Raw genomic sequence first — 23,053 nt, forward strand, 5'->3', positions numbered from 1 at the left:
TTTAGCACAAATACATATGCGTAAATTTATTAAAAAGTTATATTGTATAAAAGAAACAGCTGAGGAGCCTGCTGCATCTCCTCATGAAAAGGCTAACAGTCAAGAAACTTGCAGTGTCCAGAGTCTTTTCCATAGCTAAGCAATGCTCAGAGAATTTCGAATTCGTCATCTGAAGTATCATACTTGCGCTCTTGCTCCACAACAGTGAACTCTAGAAGAAAAAATAAGAACAATTTGCAGAATCAAGACCACATCTAAGAAAGATACAAAAGAGAGTATCAATATATGTGAAGTATATTGAGATACTATGTAAGTAGAAGATACCAAACATAAATAATCCAAGACATGATACAAGACAGCTCTAAAAACATTCCTGTACAATTCCTGTAGGAGCATGTGTAGCAAAGAGCACAGAGTTCCTATGCAACAACCAACCACAGCTAAATGTGCATGACAGAATATTTTTATACAATGTTTTCATCTTTCACAACCATATATTTTAGCCTTACTTTCTATAGGCCCTCTATATTTGGGTCTTTCTTCTGTAAGCACAGCCTTTGTCCATTAAAAGCAGGGGTGTACAAATACCTATTCAAAATTTTGAATACAAATTGAATATGTTTGTTATTCGGTTCATATCAGGCTCCAGAAGCTGATATTTGAAAACTTTCGAAGATTCAAAAATTACTGTATGTCAACTTTCACAAATCCGACCACGGCAAAACACAATATCAGGGCAAATTATCCAGAGATCCAGCTCGAAGTCTACAGAATCAGTAAAGAGTGTCCTCTTCACCTTTTTCTCTGTCATTTGTCATGTGGACCGATCACATCCAGAACCTGCTAGACTGGGGACTCGTGAGATATTCTCACGTGACAAGAATAAGACGGCCGACCACCCATTTTAAACATTTACAAAATGAAAGTGCACGGCAGTTTGTCTGAACCTTCTGCAATGTGGTAAATACTTAACACATTGACACTTATGGCACTCGTCCTGTCACCTTCACAACTTTCTAGCGTGAGCTATGTCATCTCGTTCTGGTCAACTATGATACCCCAAGAAACTTTTGCACACTTACCTGTCCTAAGTTTTGTCCTCTGTATTGTAAGCGAATCATTTTTTTTTTCATGCTTACTGATTAGCTTAAATACCATGTACTTCGTTTTTGCTACATTCAACTGAAGTTTGTTTCTAAAGTGTTTCGAACTATACGTATTTCTCAAAACAAATATTTGTAAACCACACCTTTGTGGCACACCTCCTTTCGTAAGCAATGAGCACGATGAATGCAAACCAACAATGGAATGCTGAACAGCTGTTATGTATGTGTTTACCTGAACACTGCAAACACCTCCAAAGCAACACAAGCATAGCTTTAAGTAGCAACCTGAAGGTAAGATCCTATCACCGAGAATGTCAGTCGTGCCACACACATGTCAAAATTGTAATATATAATGTTTTTGTATTCTTCCAATATACATAAGCAGCTCAGCTAAGATGTGACCTTCTAAAACTAAGGTAAAAGCTTACCCAGAATGTATTGAAATACAGTAGAACCCCGTTCATACGTTTTTCACCGGACCGGGAAAAAAAAACGTAACAGCCGGGAAAACGCAACAGTGAGAAAAGCACCGAAAATTAATGAAAACAGCGCAGCTTTGACTTGAAACAATTTATTTCCGCAAATTGACCCTAGGACTTTAAAAAATCGAGAATGGTGGATTGCAGTTTCTTTCGCTCGCTGGAAAGAACAACGCGTTTCTCAATAGCAAAGGCCACATTGCTGTCAGCGTCGCTTTGCGGTGCGGCCACACCGCACGCAGCAGTGCTGTGCAGTTCACGCGCTCACTGCAGTCCACGTTGAAGCGACGTTGTGCACAGCGTCAAGCACTGAAATGTTCGTAGGCTGCTCGCCGCGCTGCTCCGCGTAGGCCGCCCTGACTGCCTGTCGACTGCGTTTAGTACGTCCAGCTTTTCCTCAAGGGAAAGCACCTTCCGCTTACGCAACGCTATCACGCCATCAAAGCACGATAAAGATGTTGTTGCGACTGAGAGAAGGATGAAAAGGAAATTGCACGGGCCTGCCGACTGGCTCAAGCCGAGCCACCACCCTGTCACTTGCAGATAGAGGAGAGTTAAAAGATAAAAAGAAACAGTGAAAGAAAAGAGAAGACGCGCGTCGCAACAACTGCGGACGCTGGCTGAGAAAAACAGATAAGCGACCGCAGCTGCGCGCCTCCTCCTCACCACCTCCCACGATAAAGATCGCGGCATTCGTTCGGCGTTCGCGAGGCAGATAGCCATCTAGTGGCGGCCTCTCCAACTCGCGTGCGGCTTCTTGCAGCCAGTTCCGTAGCCAAGCCTGGCCAAGACTTGTCAAAAATCAAAATGGCAGTTGGCGCGCATTGCCCGGGCGGGTTCGGGGTGCCCGGCTCCGACGTATCATGCGGGAACGTTTCATCGGCTACGACGTAACAGCGGGGTTCCCAATACATTGGATCCTATGGAAGCTATGCCGGGACCCGAAGAAAACGACGTAACAGCCGGGAAAACGCAGCAGTGAGGAACGTAACAGCGGGGTTCTACTGTAGTTTCATCTACCATAATTTTGCATTAGGAGCTGTAATTACAAATTTTAAACAACTAAGAATGCCCGCCAACGGTGCATCCTTAATATGTACAACAAAGGCCTCACACAATGAAAGGCTGCCCTTAAACACACAGCATCTACCAAAGGCTTCCTACCAAGTGTGGCCCAAGCAACTGACTGGCAACCTTCACATTACCTGAAACAGTGCCTTTTCCAGCTGCAGCATTATGCAGTCCTGAAAGCCTCAGCAAAGATTCAATTTTGCTCCAATGTCAGGACTGTCTTGTGCTGGTGGTAAACCTCACGCAGCTCAGTCCAGTGAGAAACTCGCCCAACAGCGGAGACCGAAACAAAAAGCAAAAAAAAAAGAAGAGGCCACTGACCGGACGTCTGAGGCTCATGGTCAAGTCTATGCTGTTCCTCAGCAAAGTCTGGCCATCCAAGAGGTCTGTGCTCTGTGATCTCAAACAGTGGCTGCTTCATCTGGGTGATCAAGTGCTAAAAAAGACAAATGCAAAGACAAATGGAGGACAAAATTAGGTACCCAACCTCCCACTATTATTACCGGGAAGATTAGTTACCAATCCTCCCACAAAAATTTTGAGCACAAAAATTCTGGCCAATTTCATAACAGCTGATCTCACATTTTAATCACTCATCAAAAGTACCTCAAAATTTCTTGAATTTTAATGGCAGTACAAAAACGGTGTTTTCTGTTAGCTTTTGCAAAATAATATTTAGCCAACACATATGAACAATTTGTTTAGAACAAACTAATGAAATAAAGAGCCTTTTCGTTTAATTGAGTCGTACACTAGATCAAAGAATCACTTTAATGCTATTTATGCCATTTATGGCTCTGACGGGCTGTATGTGCATCACTGCCGAGCAAAGAAAAAATATAACGCTTCCACACAAGAAAGCAAACCTCAACAAGATAGCTTCCGTGCAGCTTTGCAGCACCGTTGTGCGGGAAAGCTGTCTTGTGGAGAAGCTTTCTTGCCAGTGCGGAAAAAAATCACCTTCGCTCCTGCCTGGGTGTAGCACAGAGGTGCCAGATCTCGACATCCACATGCCACGCATTGCCAACAGAGGACTAAAAGAATGGCACAGAGTATACCTGGTTGTTTACTTGCAGTTTAATAGTTGGGAGCAGAGTTTTTAGCTGACACGACGTTGCAATACGCATTATCGTGGCATAGAGATGGTCAGATATCAATCAGCGCTGCATGAGTACCGCCTGCAGCAGATGGAAAGGCGCATGATGCACCTATTCATAGCGTTGATAACAGCTACGCTATGGAAGGAGCGAGATAAGAGAGAGATGCACAGCTACTCATCTGGGCACCTTCAGAGTTCTCCAAGACACAGAAATCAAATCAGGAATAAAAATAAAAAAAAAAAACAAGTAGCAGTCGGTGCAGAAGAGAAAAAATGAAAAAGAGATGGTGAAAAGAAGGAAACTAGACCTGTGCTATTTTCAAGTAGGATTAAGTCACTTTGTTTCATGCCCTCACTGCTCAGCTCATTTCACACATAATGCCATATATGTTCCATTTGCTGGTTTATTGGTTTGGTTTATGGGGGTTTAACTTCCCAAAGCGACTCGGACTAAGAGGGACGCTGTAGAGGCTCCGAAAATTTCAAACACCTGGGGTTCTTTAACATGCACTGTCATTACACTATACACGGGCCTCTAGAATTTCGCCTCCAACGGAATTCGGCCGCCGCGGCCGGGGTCGAACCCACGTCTTTCGGGTCAGCAGCCGAGCACCATAATCACTGTGCCACCGCCTTGTTCCATTTGCAATTACCCTTACACTGCAAGGTCACTTTATTCACTGTTTTCATAGAACATACATTTGAACACACCCAGCATGCTCACATCTTTTTTATGGGCACTTCTGTTATGATGAACTTCTGATCAAATGAGCAAATTTTCTGGTCCTTTCAAGTTCGTCTTAAAGGTAGTCTGATGTACTTGGACACACCTATCATGACCACGTAGCTACTTCTGAGAGCATGCTAAGCGAGATCAACTTCTGACAAAACAAACATTTTCACGGCCCCTTCAAGTTCGTTTTCAAAGGAGTCAACGGACGCTCAAGCACTCTGAAATTACACTCGAATTAGCATTCCCTTCTGTCACCCACTTGTCCTGGAGAGATCCTAAAGCACTCCTGTTGGGTCCTTCTCATGTTCGTACCAATGCTCCTTATTCCTTTGTGGTTTTCACAATGTCATATGTTACACTAAAAAAAACCTAAAATGCCACCACCACTGGCTTCTTTGTGCATGAGAGGAAGGGCCCTTCACGATCATGTGAAAAAGGATAAAGCAACATTGGTCAAACATGACAGACATTGCCCATGCTATGCTGGGACTGCCCTGATTTCTTCCAGCAGACCAAAGAGAGAAACAGTGATGCCGGGAAAGTGTGCTCCAGGGCCCCTCCCAAGACAGTATGCAACCATCGCATAAATAATGCGCAACTACACACAGAAAAACATAGCCTGTATGGCTGAACAAAGCCCTGATTTTTAAAGCCACATAGAGCTATACAAGACACCACAAAACAAATAAAGTGCCCGTGATAAAAAGAAAAAGGTGGTGTCCCCAGGACTATTAAAATGAAAGAAATTGCACTTGCCTTGTGCGCTAAGTTGCACCAACTGTCAAACTCAGACTCTGTTGGCAGGAAGAAACACTGAAAAAGGCAAAAAAATGAACAAAAAGTGAATTCATAACATGGCAGCACCCACGCCTGAAGAAAAAAATATGTTGGCATTTTAAAAGGGGGTGGGGCAGGGGCGTGGCTTTCAAATCCCCAAAAATGGCCTGAAAATTGTTTTAACCTCTTGTATGTCTCGTTTTTTTTATGCTGTCCCAAAGCTTCCTTGCTAAAATCGACCAGGAAGTACACTAAAAAAATTGTTTCGTGAGCCGCAGCGGCTCTGCACTGTGTAGAAACACTCGAACAAAGGCTGGTTTTCTCCACTGCAGTTTTCTGCCGAGCAAATTTCTTCACGACTGTTTTATCTATTCTGACCCAGTTCGCTTTGTTGCACTCCTAGGACCATAGTGCAGTCAGCTCAGATTCGTCCTGTGGAAGCGTGGGCACAGACCAGCTCCAGCATAAGCGCAGGCACGCAGACACGTGGCGTGTACGTCTAGGAAGAGTCTATGGATTGGGGGTTTGTCTTCGCAAGCGCCGCGGTGCCACCTAGGAGGAGGCATGCTGAACCGAAACCACATGAAGTAAGTGTTTCAGAAATGTTATTCGCTTGAGATGAATACTTCGAGATTACTAATACCAAACATGCAGATTGAATCGAATACTAAATACATTACTATTCAATTGAATACTCGAATTTGTCGAATATATATTCACATCCCTAGTTTTTACAAACACCCTGAAATGGGACATTATGAAGGATTGCTGGATGAATGCTGGATGCGTTTCCGATAGATGGCAGCAGTATTTCTAGTGTACGGCGGGATTTAAAGCACTGGTAGCCGCCACAAACGCAGCACCGATGTTCTGGTTTCGAAGCTCGTAGTTGCCACGTAGTCTGCCAGGCGGCTACACTCCTCGTCTTCTTTTACGTCTACGGGTTCGGCGCAACTTCTTCACTACAATCAACCCCCCCCCCCCTCCGTGAAAGGGGAAGCCATCATGGCGACTCAGGGCGACGAAATGATGGCGGGGTCATAGTATGGCTTCAAGCGGTCAACGTGAACGATCTCACGGCCACGGCGGCGAAGGTCGCTGGAGTGAGCTAAAGGTTCAACGAAATAGTTGACAGGGAAAGTCTGTTGCATGGCATGATAGGGCCCGTGATATTTCGCAACCAGCTTGCTGGACAGGCCCGCTGGTGATGAAGGAACCCACAGCCAGACGCGATCACCAGGAAGGAAGGTATGGACGGAGGGATTATTGTCGACGCAGGCTTATTGTCGATACGTGGGGTCCGGCGGTTTTGAACTGGGTAAGCCGTGGTTAAGCGAGGAGAACGTATTTATATCTCCCCAATTATTAAAACCCCACAACCGATAACAGCGAGGGCGAAGTTTGAGCCCGCTCGGGCACAAATTTTGTAGTGTGGTGGCATATGGCGGTCAGTTTGTTTTGAAATATGAGTTTGGTATGTTCTTAATCGGTCAGAATTAATCATTAAACCGTCTCGTCTGTCGCAAGAAAAAACAAACAACGAACTATCACAGCAATGATACCGGTAGTGGCACCTGGCTACAATGGAGGCTGTGACAATAGAGTGCTCATTTCTCCAGTAAACGAGAGATGGCACTGTCTGTACTCTCTTGCAAAATCTCGTTATTTTGTTAATTCGTAGCTGCAGACGATGAGCATTTCACAAGCGATTCAGACTGAATCGGATAAGTACCACACCCAAACGTGGTATGAAGCAATGTCAAATGCCACCTCTGCGCGATATTTGAGCCTCAATCAACCCAGCTGTTAAGCCGAGATAATTTTTTCCTATGTTCTGGGAACTTCTGTCAAACTTGTTTTGAGGAGGCTAGCCCATTGCAAGCGCACCTATTTTTTCCACTAACAGAAACTGGTCAAAAACTGACTGCACTTTCAGCTGGATTTTCCATAAAAAAGTGAGCTGCGGCAGCAGGTTTTGCAACACCTAATGCCAGAGAGTGCACAAAGCTAACATTGATTTTGAACACACAACATGGTGAAATATGCCAACTAAGTAAAGACCATTAAACTACTGTGGCAAAAAACAATAAGTGCTCACTACACTGCCTTACAGCTCGCTCCTTACCAGAGCAATGGAGGGATCTAGCTGACCAATGTCCATCCTGCTGGCGTGGGCACAATGGTAGCTCTCGTCTTCAGGAAATTCCACATCCAAGTCCACCGCAAGCTGAGTGGTGTGTGGGTCCAAGAACACGAGGTCATCGCCTAATTAAAAAAGTGCAAGAAACTTTCCCTTCAGCAAACAAACATAACCAGAATGAGGGCAGCAATACACAGCCGCTGCTACTGAGAATGAATTCCCTCTTCCAAGCCCTGAATTGTCTCAAGCTGAACCATGAGAGCCCCGTTACCGTGACAACAGTACTGCAGCGACAAGCCAAATAAGAGTGGCTGTAGGTAAGAGCAACACATAATATGCACAACAAACTGACTATGCTGCTTCCTCGCATCAAGTATGGCACTGAGCTTCCGGTACCATACCGATTCTACTCAAAAACGACAACAGCAGTGGTGGAACTGGCAACTGGCTTCTTGTAGCAGCTTTTGTAGCAGAAGAAATCGCAGTTTGTAGCAGCAATTTTCAGTTTTGTAGCAGGAAAAATGGCATTTTGTAGCAGAATTCGAGCTTTTCTAGCACAAAAAAAAAAGCTTCGTACCAAAATTTCATGCCAAAAAATAAAGAAGCTTTGTTGTATTTCTGAAACAGGCATTTGCTCACATGTTTTTAGCAACCACAGCCATGCAAGAGCAAGCTTCAATCCCAAATGCAGTTTAAAGTGCTTGCTTCCTTAAAAAGAGCCGAAAATAAGCAAAACAGGAGGTTCTAAAAACACAGCAGTTATTATTCAGAAGAGCGACATAACGAGATGCTCAACACAACTATAAAAAATACCGTGCTTAAAACAAACTTTCAGGTACTATTTCTTCTCTTTTCTTGATGACCCCAGCTTAGACAGTGCCGCTGCGAGCTTTTCCTGTCCATTCTTCAGAAGGGCTTGTCCACTCTCAACGTCTGCAAAATTTTTAGACTTGACACCTTTTGTGAAAAGCAGCTCAGCATTGGTGATCATATTCCTGGCCAGTATGATCTCTTCTTGTACCTTCTCTTCATTCTGACCTCTTTTCTGGGTGTCTTTGTCCTGTACATCACAGTCTTGCTTCGCTTGCTTTGCACGGGTCACTTCTGCTGCATCCGCCTCCAACCGTTGCAGCTGACGCTTCCGCGATCCTTTCATCGCTCTGATTAATCCTTGTGTCATAGGAATGGCAGCTGGATTTTCTGCCGGATATAAGTTAGTCATAAGTTTTGTTACCTTTCAGCTTTGACAAAGACATCGAAGACATGAAGTGTCCATCCACACAGGCAGTGCGCTGACAGTGGTCCCTTTGTTCACCTTCGGTTGCAAAGCAGCGATGACGATGTGGCTGCCGGCAGATGCGTTGCCGGAAGTGTTGCCGGCAGACATCAGTTTCGGTTTCGTTCTCGGCGTTGGAGTTATTCAGAGATATTTCGGAGCAGGCGTGGCGCAAAAGTAGGCAAAAAACCGATTTTGTAGCAGCATGTAGCAGGATTTCCCATTTGGCGCTGTTTGGCGCAATTGGCGCAGCAGTTCCACCACTGCAACAGCCACGCGGTTGCATCTATTTTATGATGACCACTGCTGCATCTGACCTTAATTAAAGATTAAACACTACAATTCCATAACACCAAGAAGATTTGAATTGGTACTATGCAGGATGCCACAATACTGTCATGCATTCACAGAACACTCTTCAATGCTTGTGAGACAGAGTTGCACAGTGCTAGGTGGCCAATCGATTGATTTTCCTTTAAACAGTACATTTGTACAGTAGACTCCCATCAAGACGACTGAGTTAAGATGCATTCTTGAATAAGATGAACAATATGAGAAAATTCGATTTGTTTCACATGGCCTCACAGTAAAAAAAAAAAAAAAAAAAAATCTGCTTAAGAAGAACTGTTTCGCGTGTCCTTCGGTTCAGACAAACGTTTGCGGCGACCGTAACCCACGACGACCCAGTGCAATGGCACACATGCAGAATCCGCGAGACACCCTCAAGGCAAGCTAGAGAAAAAAAATTTGAAAGAATACTTCCTCGCTAGAAAACGCAACTTGTAGGGGAGCTTCCCCACATCTTGGGCTCACCCCCGCAAGCTAGCTTCCCCGCGGCGTTGCGCGAATGTGTAGGGAACCTGCCTTGCGGGTGTGGGTAGGAAAGGCAGGCTCCTTTGTGCAGGCCTGCATGCAGCGATCTGACATGCCTAGACATGAGCATCGCACGTAAATGAGGTGCCATCATTACCTCCGGCGGACAAAAAGGTGAACAGGTACAACAGCTGCTAGTCGACTTGGCGTTTACACAATTAGACAGAGGCCAAATTTCAAACTGACACAGCATAGCAGCACCGGTTTTTCACAGCAAAGAAAGCTGAAATGGCTACATATCAGTGTCAAGTCCGCGTCGCCTGCAACGGAAGGACATGGGGTGCACCTGCCTGTATAACAGCAGCGCTGTAGAAGGAGTGGGATAAAAGAGAGAGAAAGAAACTACAGAGAATATTTACTACATTCAAATCAGTGTGTAAGCCCATATTTCTGCTAGGTAGGACACGACAATGAAAGGGCAATGCTATGGGATGGAGTGCTCGTGCTAGGCCAGCTGTGGACATGCAAGAGACTATTTTGCTCGGTTCAGAACCACCGGATTAGTGCCACACAGAAGACGACAATGAGCAGGCAGTGCCACGGGACGAAGTGTTCGTGCTAGGCCAGCTGCAAACAGACAAAGGACAATTTTTCTCGGGGTTGGTGCCCATTGGATTACAGTCGAACCCGGATATATCGAATTCGAAGGGGATCGGAAAATAGTTCGATATAGCGAAAATTCGATATACAGATATAGGCTAAAACTGCACTCCCGATCATAACAAATTGTGGCTTACCGTTTGGAACAGCCGCGAATCACATAGTATGGGCACGCAATGTGAAAGCGCTTTATTTCGCGGAAAAAAAAATCACTAATTTTGGGCTGCTTTTTCCCCTGGGAAACGAAGTTCAAAACACTGGCCTCGATCTTCTCGAGACTGTCCAGGTGCGAGAGCACAGTGCCTTCCATTTCGCCGCAACAGCGCCGAATCAGGCTAACGCTGACGCCAGTTCAGTGGCTGCGCACGGACGCGTTTCTTCGACAACACAGTTGCCCTCGTCGTCGCTGTAGTCGGCGTCTTGAACGCCAGCTACCGCTTGAACTTCGCTGTCAGCGTTAAAGTCCTCAACAGTCACTTCGGACGGAACGGCGCCGAAAAAATTGGACAAGTCGCGAAACGCGTCGTCCAAGCACTCATCGTCATCTAAATCTTCCGGACATTAATCTCCGGCCACTTCAAGGCCTGCCTTGCCAAAACAGTTGGCTACTGGGGCCTGCTTCACGTCGCGCGTTGAAACACAGGCACACACACACAAAAAAACACGCGAGGCGCAGATGGAGCGATAAGAGCGAAGCCTATGCGAGCGGCAGTCAACGCGGCTGCGAAGGAACGACAGAGGGAAAAGAAAGAGCAGGGAGAAAGTTCGGCGCTCTGGGCTTCGTTTTTTTTTTTTTTTTTTGAGCTCTCTCTTTTCCCCAGACCCACGATGTGCCCGCAAGCGACCGTTTTCTCTCTCTCTCTTTCCCCAAGAAGCGTGGTCGCCGCGCGTCTCCATGCGGCGCTCTCTCTTCGCTGATCTCCAATGACCTTGACGGCGCACACGCCGGCGGTACAGGAGGAGAGGAGGAGTGGGAAGCTCGCGCCGGTGGGGCGCAAAAACGGGGAACAAAAAAAAAAAAGGGCCCTGCGCCTGCTGACTGCGGAAATGTTCTCCGCTGAGGCGGCTGAGGACCGGACGGGAATGTCTTTGGGGAAAGCGCACCTTCCAGGGGCGCGGCGCGGCGTTCGATATATCCAATGTCCGGCGAAAATGGAATTCGATATACAACGCAACTGCCCTATACTTTTACATAGTATTTTCAAGGGGGTAATCTGTGTGTTCGATATAGCCAATAATTCGAAATATGCGGGTTCGATATATCCGGGTTCGACTGTAGTGCTTAAGCACGAATATGGTGATATGTTTTCAGGGCCTGTCTCACACAACTGGTCAGCTGGGTGCCTTTGGTGCACTTGAAGGCATTGGGAAAGCAAAAAACAGAAAAAGAACATAAATAGTGGTCACTGCGAAAGAGAAAAAAAGACCATGAAAAAAAATTGTAGCAGACACTTAAACTCCACATTAAGGGTGTGATGCGACAGCTTTAATGACTTAATGCCCATATACAGTAGAACCCCGCTGTTATGTTCCTCACTGCTGCGTTTTCCCGGCTGGACCACGATGCCGCGATCTTTATCGTGCTTTGATGGCGTGATCGCGTCACGTAAGAGGAAGGCGCTTCCCATTGGGGAAAAGCTGGACATACTAAACACAGTCGACAGGCAGCCAGGGCAGCCTACGCAGAGCAGCGCGGCGAGCAGCCTACGAACATTTCAGTGCTTGACGCTGTGCACGTCGCTTCAGCGTGGACTGCAGTGAGCGCGTCAACTGCAAAGCACTGCTGCGCGGCTTTCACATGGAAGTGGAAACTGCCATGGAAGATGAAGAGTAGTAAGCAGCCTCTCGTGATCAAGAGCTAACTACGGCTATGCATTGCGCTGGGTGCCACGGGAATCACATGAGGCGACTACGTCGCCGTGGATGCTGCCGTCGTGACGTCGGAATGTCAAAGCATTGCCGAGATCGTTGCGAACTCGGTTGTGAATGAAGCCGCTGACTGCGATGACGATGACGACGAGCCGCATGATTCCTGGGAGTTCGCAGATCCGATTTTTGGAGAAGCCGTCACGGCTCTGGACTTCCTCCGCAGGTATGTGCGTCGCACCGCAAAGCGACGCTGACAGCAATGCGGCCGTCCAGGCTGTTGAGAAACGCGTTGGTTTTTCCAGCGAGCGAAAGGAACTGCAATCCACCATTCCCGAAGGTCACTTTGTGGAAATAAATTGTTTCAAGTCAAGGCTGCACTGTTTTCATTAATTTTCGGTGCTTTCCTCACTGTTGCATTTTCCTGGCTGCTACGTTTTTTTTTCCCGGTCCGGTGAAAAACGTATGAACAGGGTTCTACTGTACACATAATTGATAATTCTCTACCTAACATTCATAGATCTTTCGGACTCCTCCTACCACTCCTAGCACAGTGGTGCGGCAGTTAAGCGATGCGCCACTGCCCTGCGATGGCGGGGGCTGCCACCTGCGGGGCTTGCGGGGCCCAGGCTGATCTTTCTGGGCAACCTCTCTTACTTAGTCATTAATTTAACAGCCACCTGCCACGGTGCACAGTTTGCTCACAACCTTGAGGGGAGGTTGTGATGACACCACAAGGCTACATGACCTAGGTGGCCCACCTGCTTCCTAGGTTGCTTCAGTGGGGATTTTTTGTGGACTTTTTTTTATCATGGTCAATAACGACGACGCTGAATTTTTTGCAACACGAGCTCCTTAACGCTATCATGTTAGAAAAGAAACTAGACCAAAGCAGTTATCAAACAGGATGACATGAGCTTTCTCATACCCTGACTCTTCAGGATACTTCACATATAACACTCTCTTTGAATGATATATGAACCACTGCAAAGTAATTTTATTCACTCTTCTCATGTAACATATTTTGGTGCACCTAGCATGACCACATACCGTACATATCCTTTTTGAGGACACTTCTCAGAAAAACAAAGAAAGCACACAAACAAACTGTTGACCCTTCTCCGAAGCATGCAAGCCTAAGCAATTTATATGTGGCAGCCGCAACATGTCACGGCTCAAAGCATAACAGTTCACAGTATAGCTTTGTTCAGGGTCCTCTGACAAGAGCAGCAGCAGTGCATATTACAACAAACACCTGGCAAGAAACAAGCACTCCCCTCTTTTGCTGAACTGCAATTCTGGAAAGGCAGAAAGGAAACCTGCTAATATATGTCCTCATTTTGCAAACATTGAATGACTTTATGCGGCTCTGTTCAATGTCCTGCCACAAATTAAGTTTCGCCTCATAAACAGCAAATCAACCATCCACTTCTCACACTGCATTACGAAACCTTGTACTAGTACTAGTGTTGTAGACATAAAATGAGGCAACACTGTAAAAACATTTTGTGCGCATGCACCCTCTACTTACCTACTACACCAATTATGTACAGTGCATGGTTTGGCTTGCCACCAATGATGCCCACAGACTGCTTCAGAGCAAACGTCCTCTGAAAATTCAGAGTGGTGAAAAAAAAAAGAAAGTGAAAGTTGTCTCTTAGAAACATGCAGAAACGAAAATGAATACCACAGAGGCATGCAAACTGCAGTAAACATGCCTCCACATCTCAAGGTGAATTGCTGCTACAAACACTTTGGGAAAAACTCACTACACTGCACACACAACAAAATTTTAAACCAAATCTTTAATTTTGTGGTCCAATCATAAAATGAGACATGAAACATGACTTAAGTACGAAAATTCAAAGTAAAATCTGCCAGAAGAATGCAAAGACTAAAAGCAGTTTCCATGTTTGAATATTAAAACGTACCATCAGTAGAAAAAGCAAATGGACTACGGAAGCACATGGAAAATTCCATGAAGCAAGGCATAGCAACAGTTGTTTACTGTCAGCAGATGCTAAGCTTGGTAGGCCAGGTTTGCCACAGTCATCATGTATCAACTGCGGTTTTTAGGGGGTCCACTATCCTAAAACATGAACTTCTGGACCTCTAGCTCGATTTCATTTAAACTTGTGGGGCTGCTTTATATCACTGGTGGGACCATCTCTGCCAAATTTCATTATTCGGCTGGGAGCTTTTCTTGAACATTGGAGCGCTGAAAATAAACTGGGGTAATTTTCAATCTTGTGATTCCATTTTTCTCATTTCCTGTTTTTTCAATAAACTGCCAGCTTAGGAAAACTATCATTCTAATATTACTTGATAATATTAGTATTATAGCAGGTATTCTTTAAAAAAACTTTTAAAAAACGGTGCAAAATGAAAAACTAGTGTCATTTTTTATATGGTAGCATTCTTTTTAAATATAGCAAAACTAAGCAAAACAATTCCACAGTTGTGTGCTCTGGACATTCTTATGGCCATATAACCCAAAAAAACTGAGAAAATTGCCCTTATTCTCCACGTGATAGTCTTCCTAAGCAAGCATAGTCATCCTTGCCATAAAGGTTGCATAACGCACTTCATACTTATTTTAGAATAATGAAATTTGGCAGAGATGGTCCAAGCAGAAATATTAATTAACCCCACATGTTTCAAAGAAATAGAGCAAGCGGTTCACAAGTTCACTCTTAACGGAAGTGGGAGCTCTATTTAACTTTCCTGCTGAAAGCACCTTTCATGTGTGCAGCAGTAAGCATACATTACAGAGAGCCAGCAGGAAACACACTTCCTATACCACACTGAGTATCTGCCAATTAGGTTCAAATGATAAAAAGATGAGAGCACTGTAATCTGTTATGTACCAATATAGACAGCTGGGATTTACTGTTAGCATTCTGCCAACTGGCATGACACTCACATTACCATCTCTTCAGAGATCTAAATATAAAGTGACATCTGGCAGCATTGCACGATGTGCACAGACTGGTTATTTGGCGCTTATTTTACACAAAAATATACACAAAATACACAAGAGCTAATGGCATTCAAACATTCGGCCTTCACACCAGCATTTGAATAAGCAAGTGTAACAACTGCACTGCTACAAATAGCGTTAAGCACGTGCCCTTAAAGTGGGCGCCAAGAAACCCTTGGAATTCTAGCACTGGCTTCTTGGTTTCCCCACACTCTCAAATCCATGCACACCCCTCCAACTTTTCTCTGTCCACTCAACTGTGGAAAATGAAAACGCTACAAGTGTTTACAACTAGCACACCCATTGCTACAGCAAGTGATTTAGCTTCAATATAACTAAAATTTCTAGTGAGGCCGCATATCAGCATACCCTTTTTGTAAGTTCGTCTGGCATGAAGGCACGAGAGAAAAGATGCAGACGACACACAGCACTTTTTGAAACCTGGTAAAATTTCCAGAGGCCAAGTAGCCCTGGCTAAAAAGATGCATGAACAAAAACTCTTCCTGGTGTGATGTGTAAGTGTGTACATACGAAGCTGAGTAAATTATCATTTATACATGTTTACCAAAAAGTATGCAATGCACAGCATTCAACTGACAGGAGCTTCTGCACCCATTCCCACCTTGAGGCCGCAGTAGTAGACAGGATTGATCTCACTCAGACCAAGCCTCAGAGGTATGAACAGCAGGAGAGGCTTCCAAGAGACTGCTTCAGCAGCTGCAAGTCCATGCGACTGTGTCCGGTGTCTGACACCATCGTCAACAGCTGGCACCTCAACTCTACATATCTTCCCTGCGAAAGAAAGCAGGCAAAGGCACTATGCAACAACCATACACTGCCTGGCACATTTAGCATTCTAAGGAGAATTGCACACAAATTCTAGCAGCACAAACTGCAGCCAATGCACAAGAGGCTACATGTTCAGAAAACTACTACTTCTTAAAGAAGCTCTTGGCAAAATGACTACCACAGTGTGGAACCAAGCCAAATCTGTCTTCAAACTGCAAGTTTTTGAAAAAGCAGTTGAACTTTCTTTATAGCTGAATGGTTGTGCTAAGGCAGATGATAACCGCAATTCTTGCATTTAAGCTCTTCGTACGCACAAAAAAAGGCTGTGCTCATTCTGTCAGGTAAAGCTAAAGCTACTGCATCCTACAAGCATTGCACTACAGGCAACTTGGTATTCCATTTTTAACTATGTTGCCCTGCCGGAGCTCCTCTCCTTTCAGACTGCATGCGTTTGTTGAAATGCCTACACTGCTCCCATCCCATCCAATGAAATCTGAATTAATGCGGTTTAGATAACTACTTAGGAACAAGACATTCTTTTAAGACTATCAAGTCGGTCAGTCAAAGAAAAGGTTTAGATTCGAATACTACACCTTCCCAAAACATAGTCAATTTTCTAAACTGAAGCCCACTTCAAACAATGACATATGATGAGACAAGTCCACGTCACTTTTCTGTAACTGCCTAATAATGCATTTGTCTATTATTAAATAGAATACTGTATGAATCAACAATACAAGACAGCACAAAAAATTGCTGCACAAAATACTGTAGTAAAACGACCCTCACTTATATCATCCATGACTACAACGTTGTCCATGGAGACATGAACTGCAAGGGAGCTCCACTTGTCAAACGCAGACAGCTTCCTGAAACAAATAATACAATAAGGCTATTGGAATTATTATCCCTTCACTATCTCTACATTCACAGTTTGCTGTCCAGATGTTCACAGAAGCAAAAAAATGGAGATATAAACTTGCCTCAGGACATGAGCAACAGTATTGGGCCCGAACCACTGTCCCACTGCCTTTCCTTCTGATACCCCCATCTGTGCTGAAATATGGGCACAGAAAATAGGCAGACATCAGAACTGCACTCTTTACACACTCCGAGCCTCAACAAACTCCACCAAGGTAAAAAATAAGTCATCTCTAGGTGGCCGAAATACACTAAATTATATTTTCCGCACCGACAGGCTCAACATTATAGGGCAGCCCCACATAAATGTCAAATTAGCACTTCTGACCCATTTTAACTATTGTTCGGTGTGCCTCTATGACTGGAAAGATTCATTTAACCTTTCAACCATTTTTTTTTTTTTTTGGCCAGTAAGCCAGCATACAAATGTTACCAGCTGGAATTTCCATAATTCACAGTAGAAAAGCAGCTGCTATAAGCAACACAAAAAGGTTGCCCCTCTGGCTTTCTATGGCTTTGTAAGTGACAAACACCTGTGCTCATGACATACTTCATGGTAAGTGCTCCTGTTGCAAAAAAAAGATATGACTGGTGCCAAATACAATTCCAGAGCATGAGACATTCGCACTAGCCTAAATCAAAGGCTCAATTATAATAATTCTTTCCACTAGTTAGGTAGTATCAAGGACAAATTAAATGCGAAAGGATCAATTCAAAAGCAAACAAAATGGCAAGATTTCAGTTCATTAAGATTAAATATTTCCATGCTTAATACTCCCTTCAAAAGTCCACTAACTTGTCTCTAATACATACAAACCCAGTATGCATTTTTTTGCTTCAGTTATTATTACTGCATTTCATGCTTGTGCCCCTATTGTCTAGTTCATGTTTAAAGGTGCAGTGAAGAGGAATCTGAACTCGTCTTTTTGCCGCGGGAACTTGATCTACACATTCCGAGCATTCTTAGAAACCGCGACTTATTGCCCTGTGTGGCCGATTTCCCTAATTAAATCGAATTAACGTCCGGCTCCCGCCTTTATTTTTTTTAATTCTCCCCGTACGGTGGGCGGAGTCGACCAACGCATGACGTGCCTTTCAGCCAGCTCCGTGGAGGCTTTGCTTTCGCATTATTTTGTTTTTTAGGTTTCCGTGAATAAATGGTTGTTTCATTCACAGATAATATAGCCGCAAAATAAGCCCGCCGAAATAAAAATACGCGCGGACTATTTGCTACTACGAATTACTATGTATTACTCCGCCGATGGCAGAGCAGTAAGCCGCCACGGGACTGGGTGAAAGGCACTCCACGCGTTGGTTGACTCCGCCCACCATACGGGATAATTCAAAAAAAAAAAAGGCGGGAGCCGGACATTAATTTGATTTAATTAAGGAAATCTACCACACAGGGCAATAAGTCACTGTTTCTAAGAATGCTCGGAACGTGTAGATTGAGTTCCCGCTGCAAAAAGAAGAGTTCAGATTCCTCTTCACTGCACCTTTAACTTGTCAATAGCAGATGCCTGAGAAGTAGCTAAGGAAACAGCGAAGTGTTCACATTGCACTGTTGCATCATTACAGTGCACCAGATTTTTCTTTGTGGCATGCACTCCCTTTTTCGTTACTTCGCTTGACCTTCTCTAGTGTTTCTCTTGTTACATTATGCCTTCTTCAACAAAATGTCACTATTAAGCACTCAGCATCAGTTCTTCCAGTCTCTACCATAACAGTGAATTTCTTGTATAATTGTGTAAACACTACGTTAAAAATAACAGTGCATACAAAAGTCAGACATCTGCAGGCACAAGGATAAAAAGAAAAAAATGCAAAGATGAAAGCATTCACTGCAGAACAAAGGCTACTAGAGCTTTCTCTACTAAATGAACAGATCTACCCACCAATCTGATGTATGGAGTACGTGCAGTTCTTCTTGTCCTGAAACATGCGCAGGACACGCAGGTAATTTTCATCTCGGATTCCAGGTGCCCACTGCCAACCTGCAAGTGTTCACGAACGCCCTTCTTCATGAGCAAAGAAATTGATACCATGCGCACCACAGGCAGACGCATCACAAGACCTACAATAGCATTACTCTTCTGCACTACGCAAAAGCATACAGAAAAAACGAAACATACAAAGAGTACCTACTCCACACTCCTTTCCCCTCTTAAACGGAATGTTTTAACTACATCTTTGAATACAAGGACACAGCTACGGTTATCACATCAGCTTTTCAAATATTCTGCCATACACAAATTCAATGACCCTGCTAAAGTGAACACTTCACACTAAAAGGAGCGCAATGCGAGACCTTTTCCAAGGTGCCGTCGCACAAGGGCTTCGGCGACCACCATCTGCCCACACCGAAGCATACATCCCCAGCCTGTGTCAGAGGTGTGGTCGGTGCCACCTGCAAAAGCCAAGAGGGCATCACATTCAATTATCAAAACATGAAATAATTTTAGACAATGCGTGTAGCATCAGACTACTGCACACAGCCCACAAATGAAGAGAGTCACGCGAAATAGGAGGTTACTTTTTTTTTTTTGCAACTCCACAGATTACGCCTCTCACTCCTATGTCAGGGCTAACATGCAACAATTTTCACATTCTCACAGTGGCTGTTCGCAGTTGAGGCAATGTAAAAGTCACTCTTATAACACTGTTGTAGTATAAAGTGCAACTGTAATAAAAAAAAAGGAACATAATGCTACAATTAAAACTACCGATTTGTCACATAACATAAATACAGAATTGCAGTGTGGTGCACGAACTTGGACCAAGAACACTTTACTACAGAACTCCCACTGCCACTTCTTTTTTTCTTGTTTAATGGACTACTAGGAAAGTAAAAGCTGTTTTTTTCACCTAGACAATTAGAAGCTAGATGATGAAATGCTGAAAGCATTTTACAACCTGCACATATTGTTGCAGTTCTCAATGCTATCCGATAAAATCAGTGATTCAGCGATGCCCCAGATAGCATAATAGATTCGACACTACATTACAGATAAACACTGCTAATGTCAAAAAGAATGAGAGGTTACACACACCTAAGTTTGCTTTATCAAAGACACTATTGCTGTATGCAGCCAACACAGGTGATTCATCCTAAATGCATTCCATTGTGCTATATTAGTAAGTGTAGTGCACTGAGGTCTTTTATCACTGAAGCGTTGCCTTCAAATGTGAAATGCAACGTCATTCACAATTCACAATGTGTTACATGTCCATAATGTTTCCAGTATTATAAGAACCAGAACGAATGAGCAGCCTAGCAGGGTACTCTTCTGTTTTTGTAGGCTCATTACCATTCATATGCACAACACTAGCTCCCCGCAGAGAGGCCCGTGTGCTGTGCGATGTCAGTGCACGTTAAAGAACCCTAGGTGGCCGAAATTTTCGGACCCTTCACTACGGCGTCTCTCATAGCCTGAGTCGCTTTGGGACGTTAAACCCCAATAACCAACCAACCAAGGCGGCAAATGTCTGCACTGCGTCACTTTCCTCTGTATTCTGAACACCATTCACCACTTTTCATCAGATAATGATCTCACCAACCTGATTTGGCATGCAGAACACTGGAAAGTTAAGGACTAAACATTTTAATATACTTCTATAGCGACAGAAAAAGGATAAGACATTAAAAAAGTTAACTGTCAATGAAAGTATAGCTGTATAGCAAAGAGACTGAACTAAAGAAAAAAGTTTCCAATATTATTCCAACAGGCAGAATAAATTCATCTTTCTCACTAATTGCTGGGAAGTTCTTGCGATATGTGAGCCAGATCTTTGATGTCACATCAGTTCTCAGGTCATCAAGTTCTGAAACAGATAGGAACACAGATAAAATTTAAAGTGCACCAATGCCATAATGTGCTTCACAATATGCACCAATCAAGAACACATACAAAAATTTGTAAATTTATGTTGCAACACACTGCAACAGAGAAAAGAAACATGAATTAATGGCAACCAAAAAAAGGAGCTCAAGGTACGTACATCCTTACATCTATACACTGCTATGACCGTTCAAACATTATACATGTTTTCGTAAATATTATGCACCATTACTTTTTTTCTGAATAATCCAAAAGTGACTAACCATGAAATGTGCTGTACTTTGTTCCCAATATAAAGACAGGTTCCTCAGATGGCTTGAAGTCGTCGTATTCTACTGCTCCGACCTCGTAAGTTAAAGATGCTGAAATAAAAAGAAGACGGTACTTCTTACAGGTGTTGCCACACCCAACTTTTCGCGGTTCTCACTCATGTTCCTCAAGTCGCGGCCGCAAGCACACGCTCGCTTTCCTTGAAGCACTCACGTCGCAAATACGTCTCCAGTGCGCTTCGGACACAGGCAAGCTGTTTCCGCAACATATCTGTTCAACCAAACCTGAGAAAACACCCAAGGACATGGGCACAAAAGTACACATGCACATCGCCTGTGCCTTACAAGTCAAGCTCATCTTCAGGGCTGTTCTGCAGAAATCGGAAACGGACACACGCACACACCTTATTAGATGTTGCTACACGGAAGTGCGCTTTTGAGAGTGCAGAAACGGTTGAAGATGCCATGAGTGGAAGCCGCGTGAATGTCAAGCGCAACACGAATTACACCTCTAACACTGCAAAGCGCAAACATAGGCAACGCAGCCGCGGTATGCATAGCGGGAGGTGATTCATGGCCACGAAACCGTTTCTGTCAAGCCGTCCTGTTCACGCGCAAATGACTCGGTCGACTGCATGCAAGTAAGAAACAACCAACCACGGCGACCAACAGAAACAAATTGGTCGCAGTGCCGTTTCGTGCTTATACAGGGCGACCAAAGGCGCTCAACACAGCTGCATGTCATGGCTGAGAACAAAGTGATACACGTCAAAACGTAAGGGCATTACGAATGTAAACAAAAACGTCATCCAGCGTAAGTGAACAAAGGCTGCAAAGAGGCATACCTGTCATTTTAAACCCATTCGATGACTTCCCGCCAAAGATGTACTGAATTCGCTATTTTCAATCGATAGTTGCACAAGGATAACAGTTTTCCTGAAAAAGTCCGCAGATGACAGCAGAAAGCTGGACCCACAGCACTGCTATTTATATCAGCGATCTACAGCAGGACGGTACCTGGAAATGCTTCGGGCTACATTCGCTGACCTTAACGGAATGTGTGCATTCGTTCAGAACGCTAGGCTAAGATTTAGCAAAGGAATCGAGGCACAAAGCACATGATCAGATGAGGCAACGTACCATTGAAAACATCAGCCATCCTTGAAAGACAAGAACCACAAGCCCTGTGTGTTTATCGCGATAGGGCTCACCGTGAGTTTACCCACAGCAACAAAAGCGCCACTGAAAACGAAAGTGAAACTGATGACGTTCTTTTGCTTCGAAATCTTGCTTTTTCCAGAGTACGTGTTTCTGAAAGCAGTCATCTGCTCTTCTATTCTGTACGCTTGCACACTGTGTCTTGTTCTGTTTTATTTTGTTTTGTGCAGTATCTCGTCTACTGTTTGGGTGCCTGAAGCTGGCGTGTGTTGAGTGTTTTAGGCATGGTTTTAGATGACTCACCACGTGTCCCCAGAGAGCAACGTAGGAGGCAGGTGGGCATGCAGGTGGGCCACTTAGGTCGCGTGACCTTGCGGCGTGATTACAAACTGCCGACCGGATAGTGAGCGAACTGCCCACCGTGGCAGGTAGCAGTTAATTTAATGATTGGCCGCTAGGCAAGCGCAACCTGTGCCGCACAAGGTTACCCGCTGAGAGCACCTGCCATGGCAGGGTAGTGGCGCATCTCCCAGGGGTCTATGAATGGTTTGGTTTTGTGGGGTTTAACGTCCCAAAGCGACTAAGGCTATGAGAGACAAAAGAGCTACTACTGGGGCTAGTTGGAAATACATACTTGAAGGAATTGGTGAGCGCTAAAAAACCACGGAAAAAGGACGAACACACAGTGTGGACGAAGCGCTTTCTAACAACTGTTTTAATCTCAAAAGGAACATGACTATATACACACATTTGACGTCTTATCATGCACAGAAGAGGGAGGTACGCACGCGCTGACAAGAATAACCTGTTTTCCTTTTTTTCCTTCATTTTTATTCTTGTCAGCGCGTGCGTACCTCCCTCTTCTGTGCATGATAAGACGTCAAATGTGTGTATATAGTCATGTTCCTTTTGAGATTAAAACAGTTGTTAGAAAGCGCTTCGTCCACACTGTGTGTTCGTCCTTTTTCCGTGGTTTTTTAGCGCTCACCAATTCCTTCAACTATGAGAGACGCCGTAGTGAAGGGCTCCGGAAATTTCGACCACCTGGGGTTCTTTAACATGCACTGACATCGCACA

General features: G+C 44.4%; 1 protein-coding gene across 5 annotated transcripts; it reads right to left on the bottom strand.

Moving 5' to 3' along the window:
- Atg4a (Autophagy-related 4a) lies at positions 1 to 22,002 on the bottom strand. 5 transcript variants are annotated; one of them, XM_089544500.1, is made up of 14 exons: positions 21,836 to 21,886; positions 21,664 to 21,754; positions 20,813 to 20,911; positions 20,461 to 20,532; positions 19,019 to 19,117; positions 18,606 to 18,704; positions 16,773 to 16,845; positions 16,579 to 16,658; positions 15,623 to 15,792; positions 13,552 to 13,630; positions 7,391 to 7,530; positions 5,245 to 5,301; positions 2,978 to 3,092; positions 1 to 211 (listed from the first exon to the last, which is right to left on the bottom strand). In XM_089544500.1, the coding sequence occupies exons 2-14, from the start codon at positions 21,668 to 21,670 to the stop codon at positions 147 to 149; spliced, it is 1,155 nt and encodes a 384-aa protein (XP_089400626.1). In that variant the 5' UTR covers positions 21,671 to 21,754; positions 21,836 to 21,886; the 3' UTR covers positions 1 to 146. The 5 variants fall into 5 exon arrangements, with proteins under 5 accessions (XP_089400626.1, XP_089400624.1, XP_089400628.1 ...); XM_089544498.1 differs by lacking the exons at positions 21,664 to 21,754; positions 21,836 to 21,886 and adding an exon at positions 21,959 to 22,002; XM_089544502.1 differs by lacking the exon at positions 21,664 to 21,754 and having other exon boundaries at positions 21,836 to 21,951.
- Between the last annotated feature and the right edge of the window lie 1,051 nt (positions 22,003 to 23,053).

This window comes from Amblyomma mixtum, chromosome 5 (assembly GCF_055824585.1).
Source record: "Amblyomma mixtum isolate Tamu chromosome 5, ASM5582458v1, whole genome shotgun sequence".
NCBI lineage: Eukaryota > Metazoa > Arthropoda > Arachnida > Ixodida > Ixodidae > Amblyomma > Amblyomma mixtum.

What these genes read in the sequence shown, in the direction of transcription:
- Atg4a (XM_089544498.1), bottom strand. An exon ending in AAAGTACAGCACATTTCATG is followed by an intron (nt 20,533 to 20,812) that starts GTTAGTCACTTT and finishes TATCTGTTTCAG; the next exon opens with AACTTGATGACCTGAGAACT. An exon ending in TCTACTACTGCGGCCTCAAG is followed by an intron (nt 13,631 to 15,622) that starts GTGGGAATGGGT and finishes CTGAATTTTCAG; the next exon opens with AGGACGTTTGCTCTGAAGCA.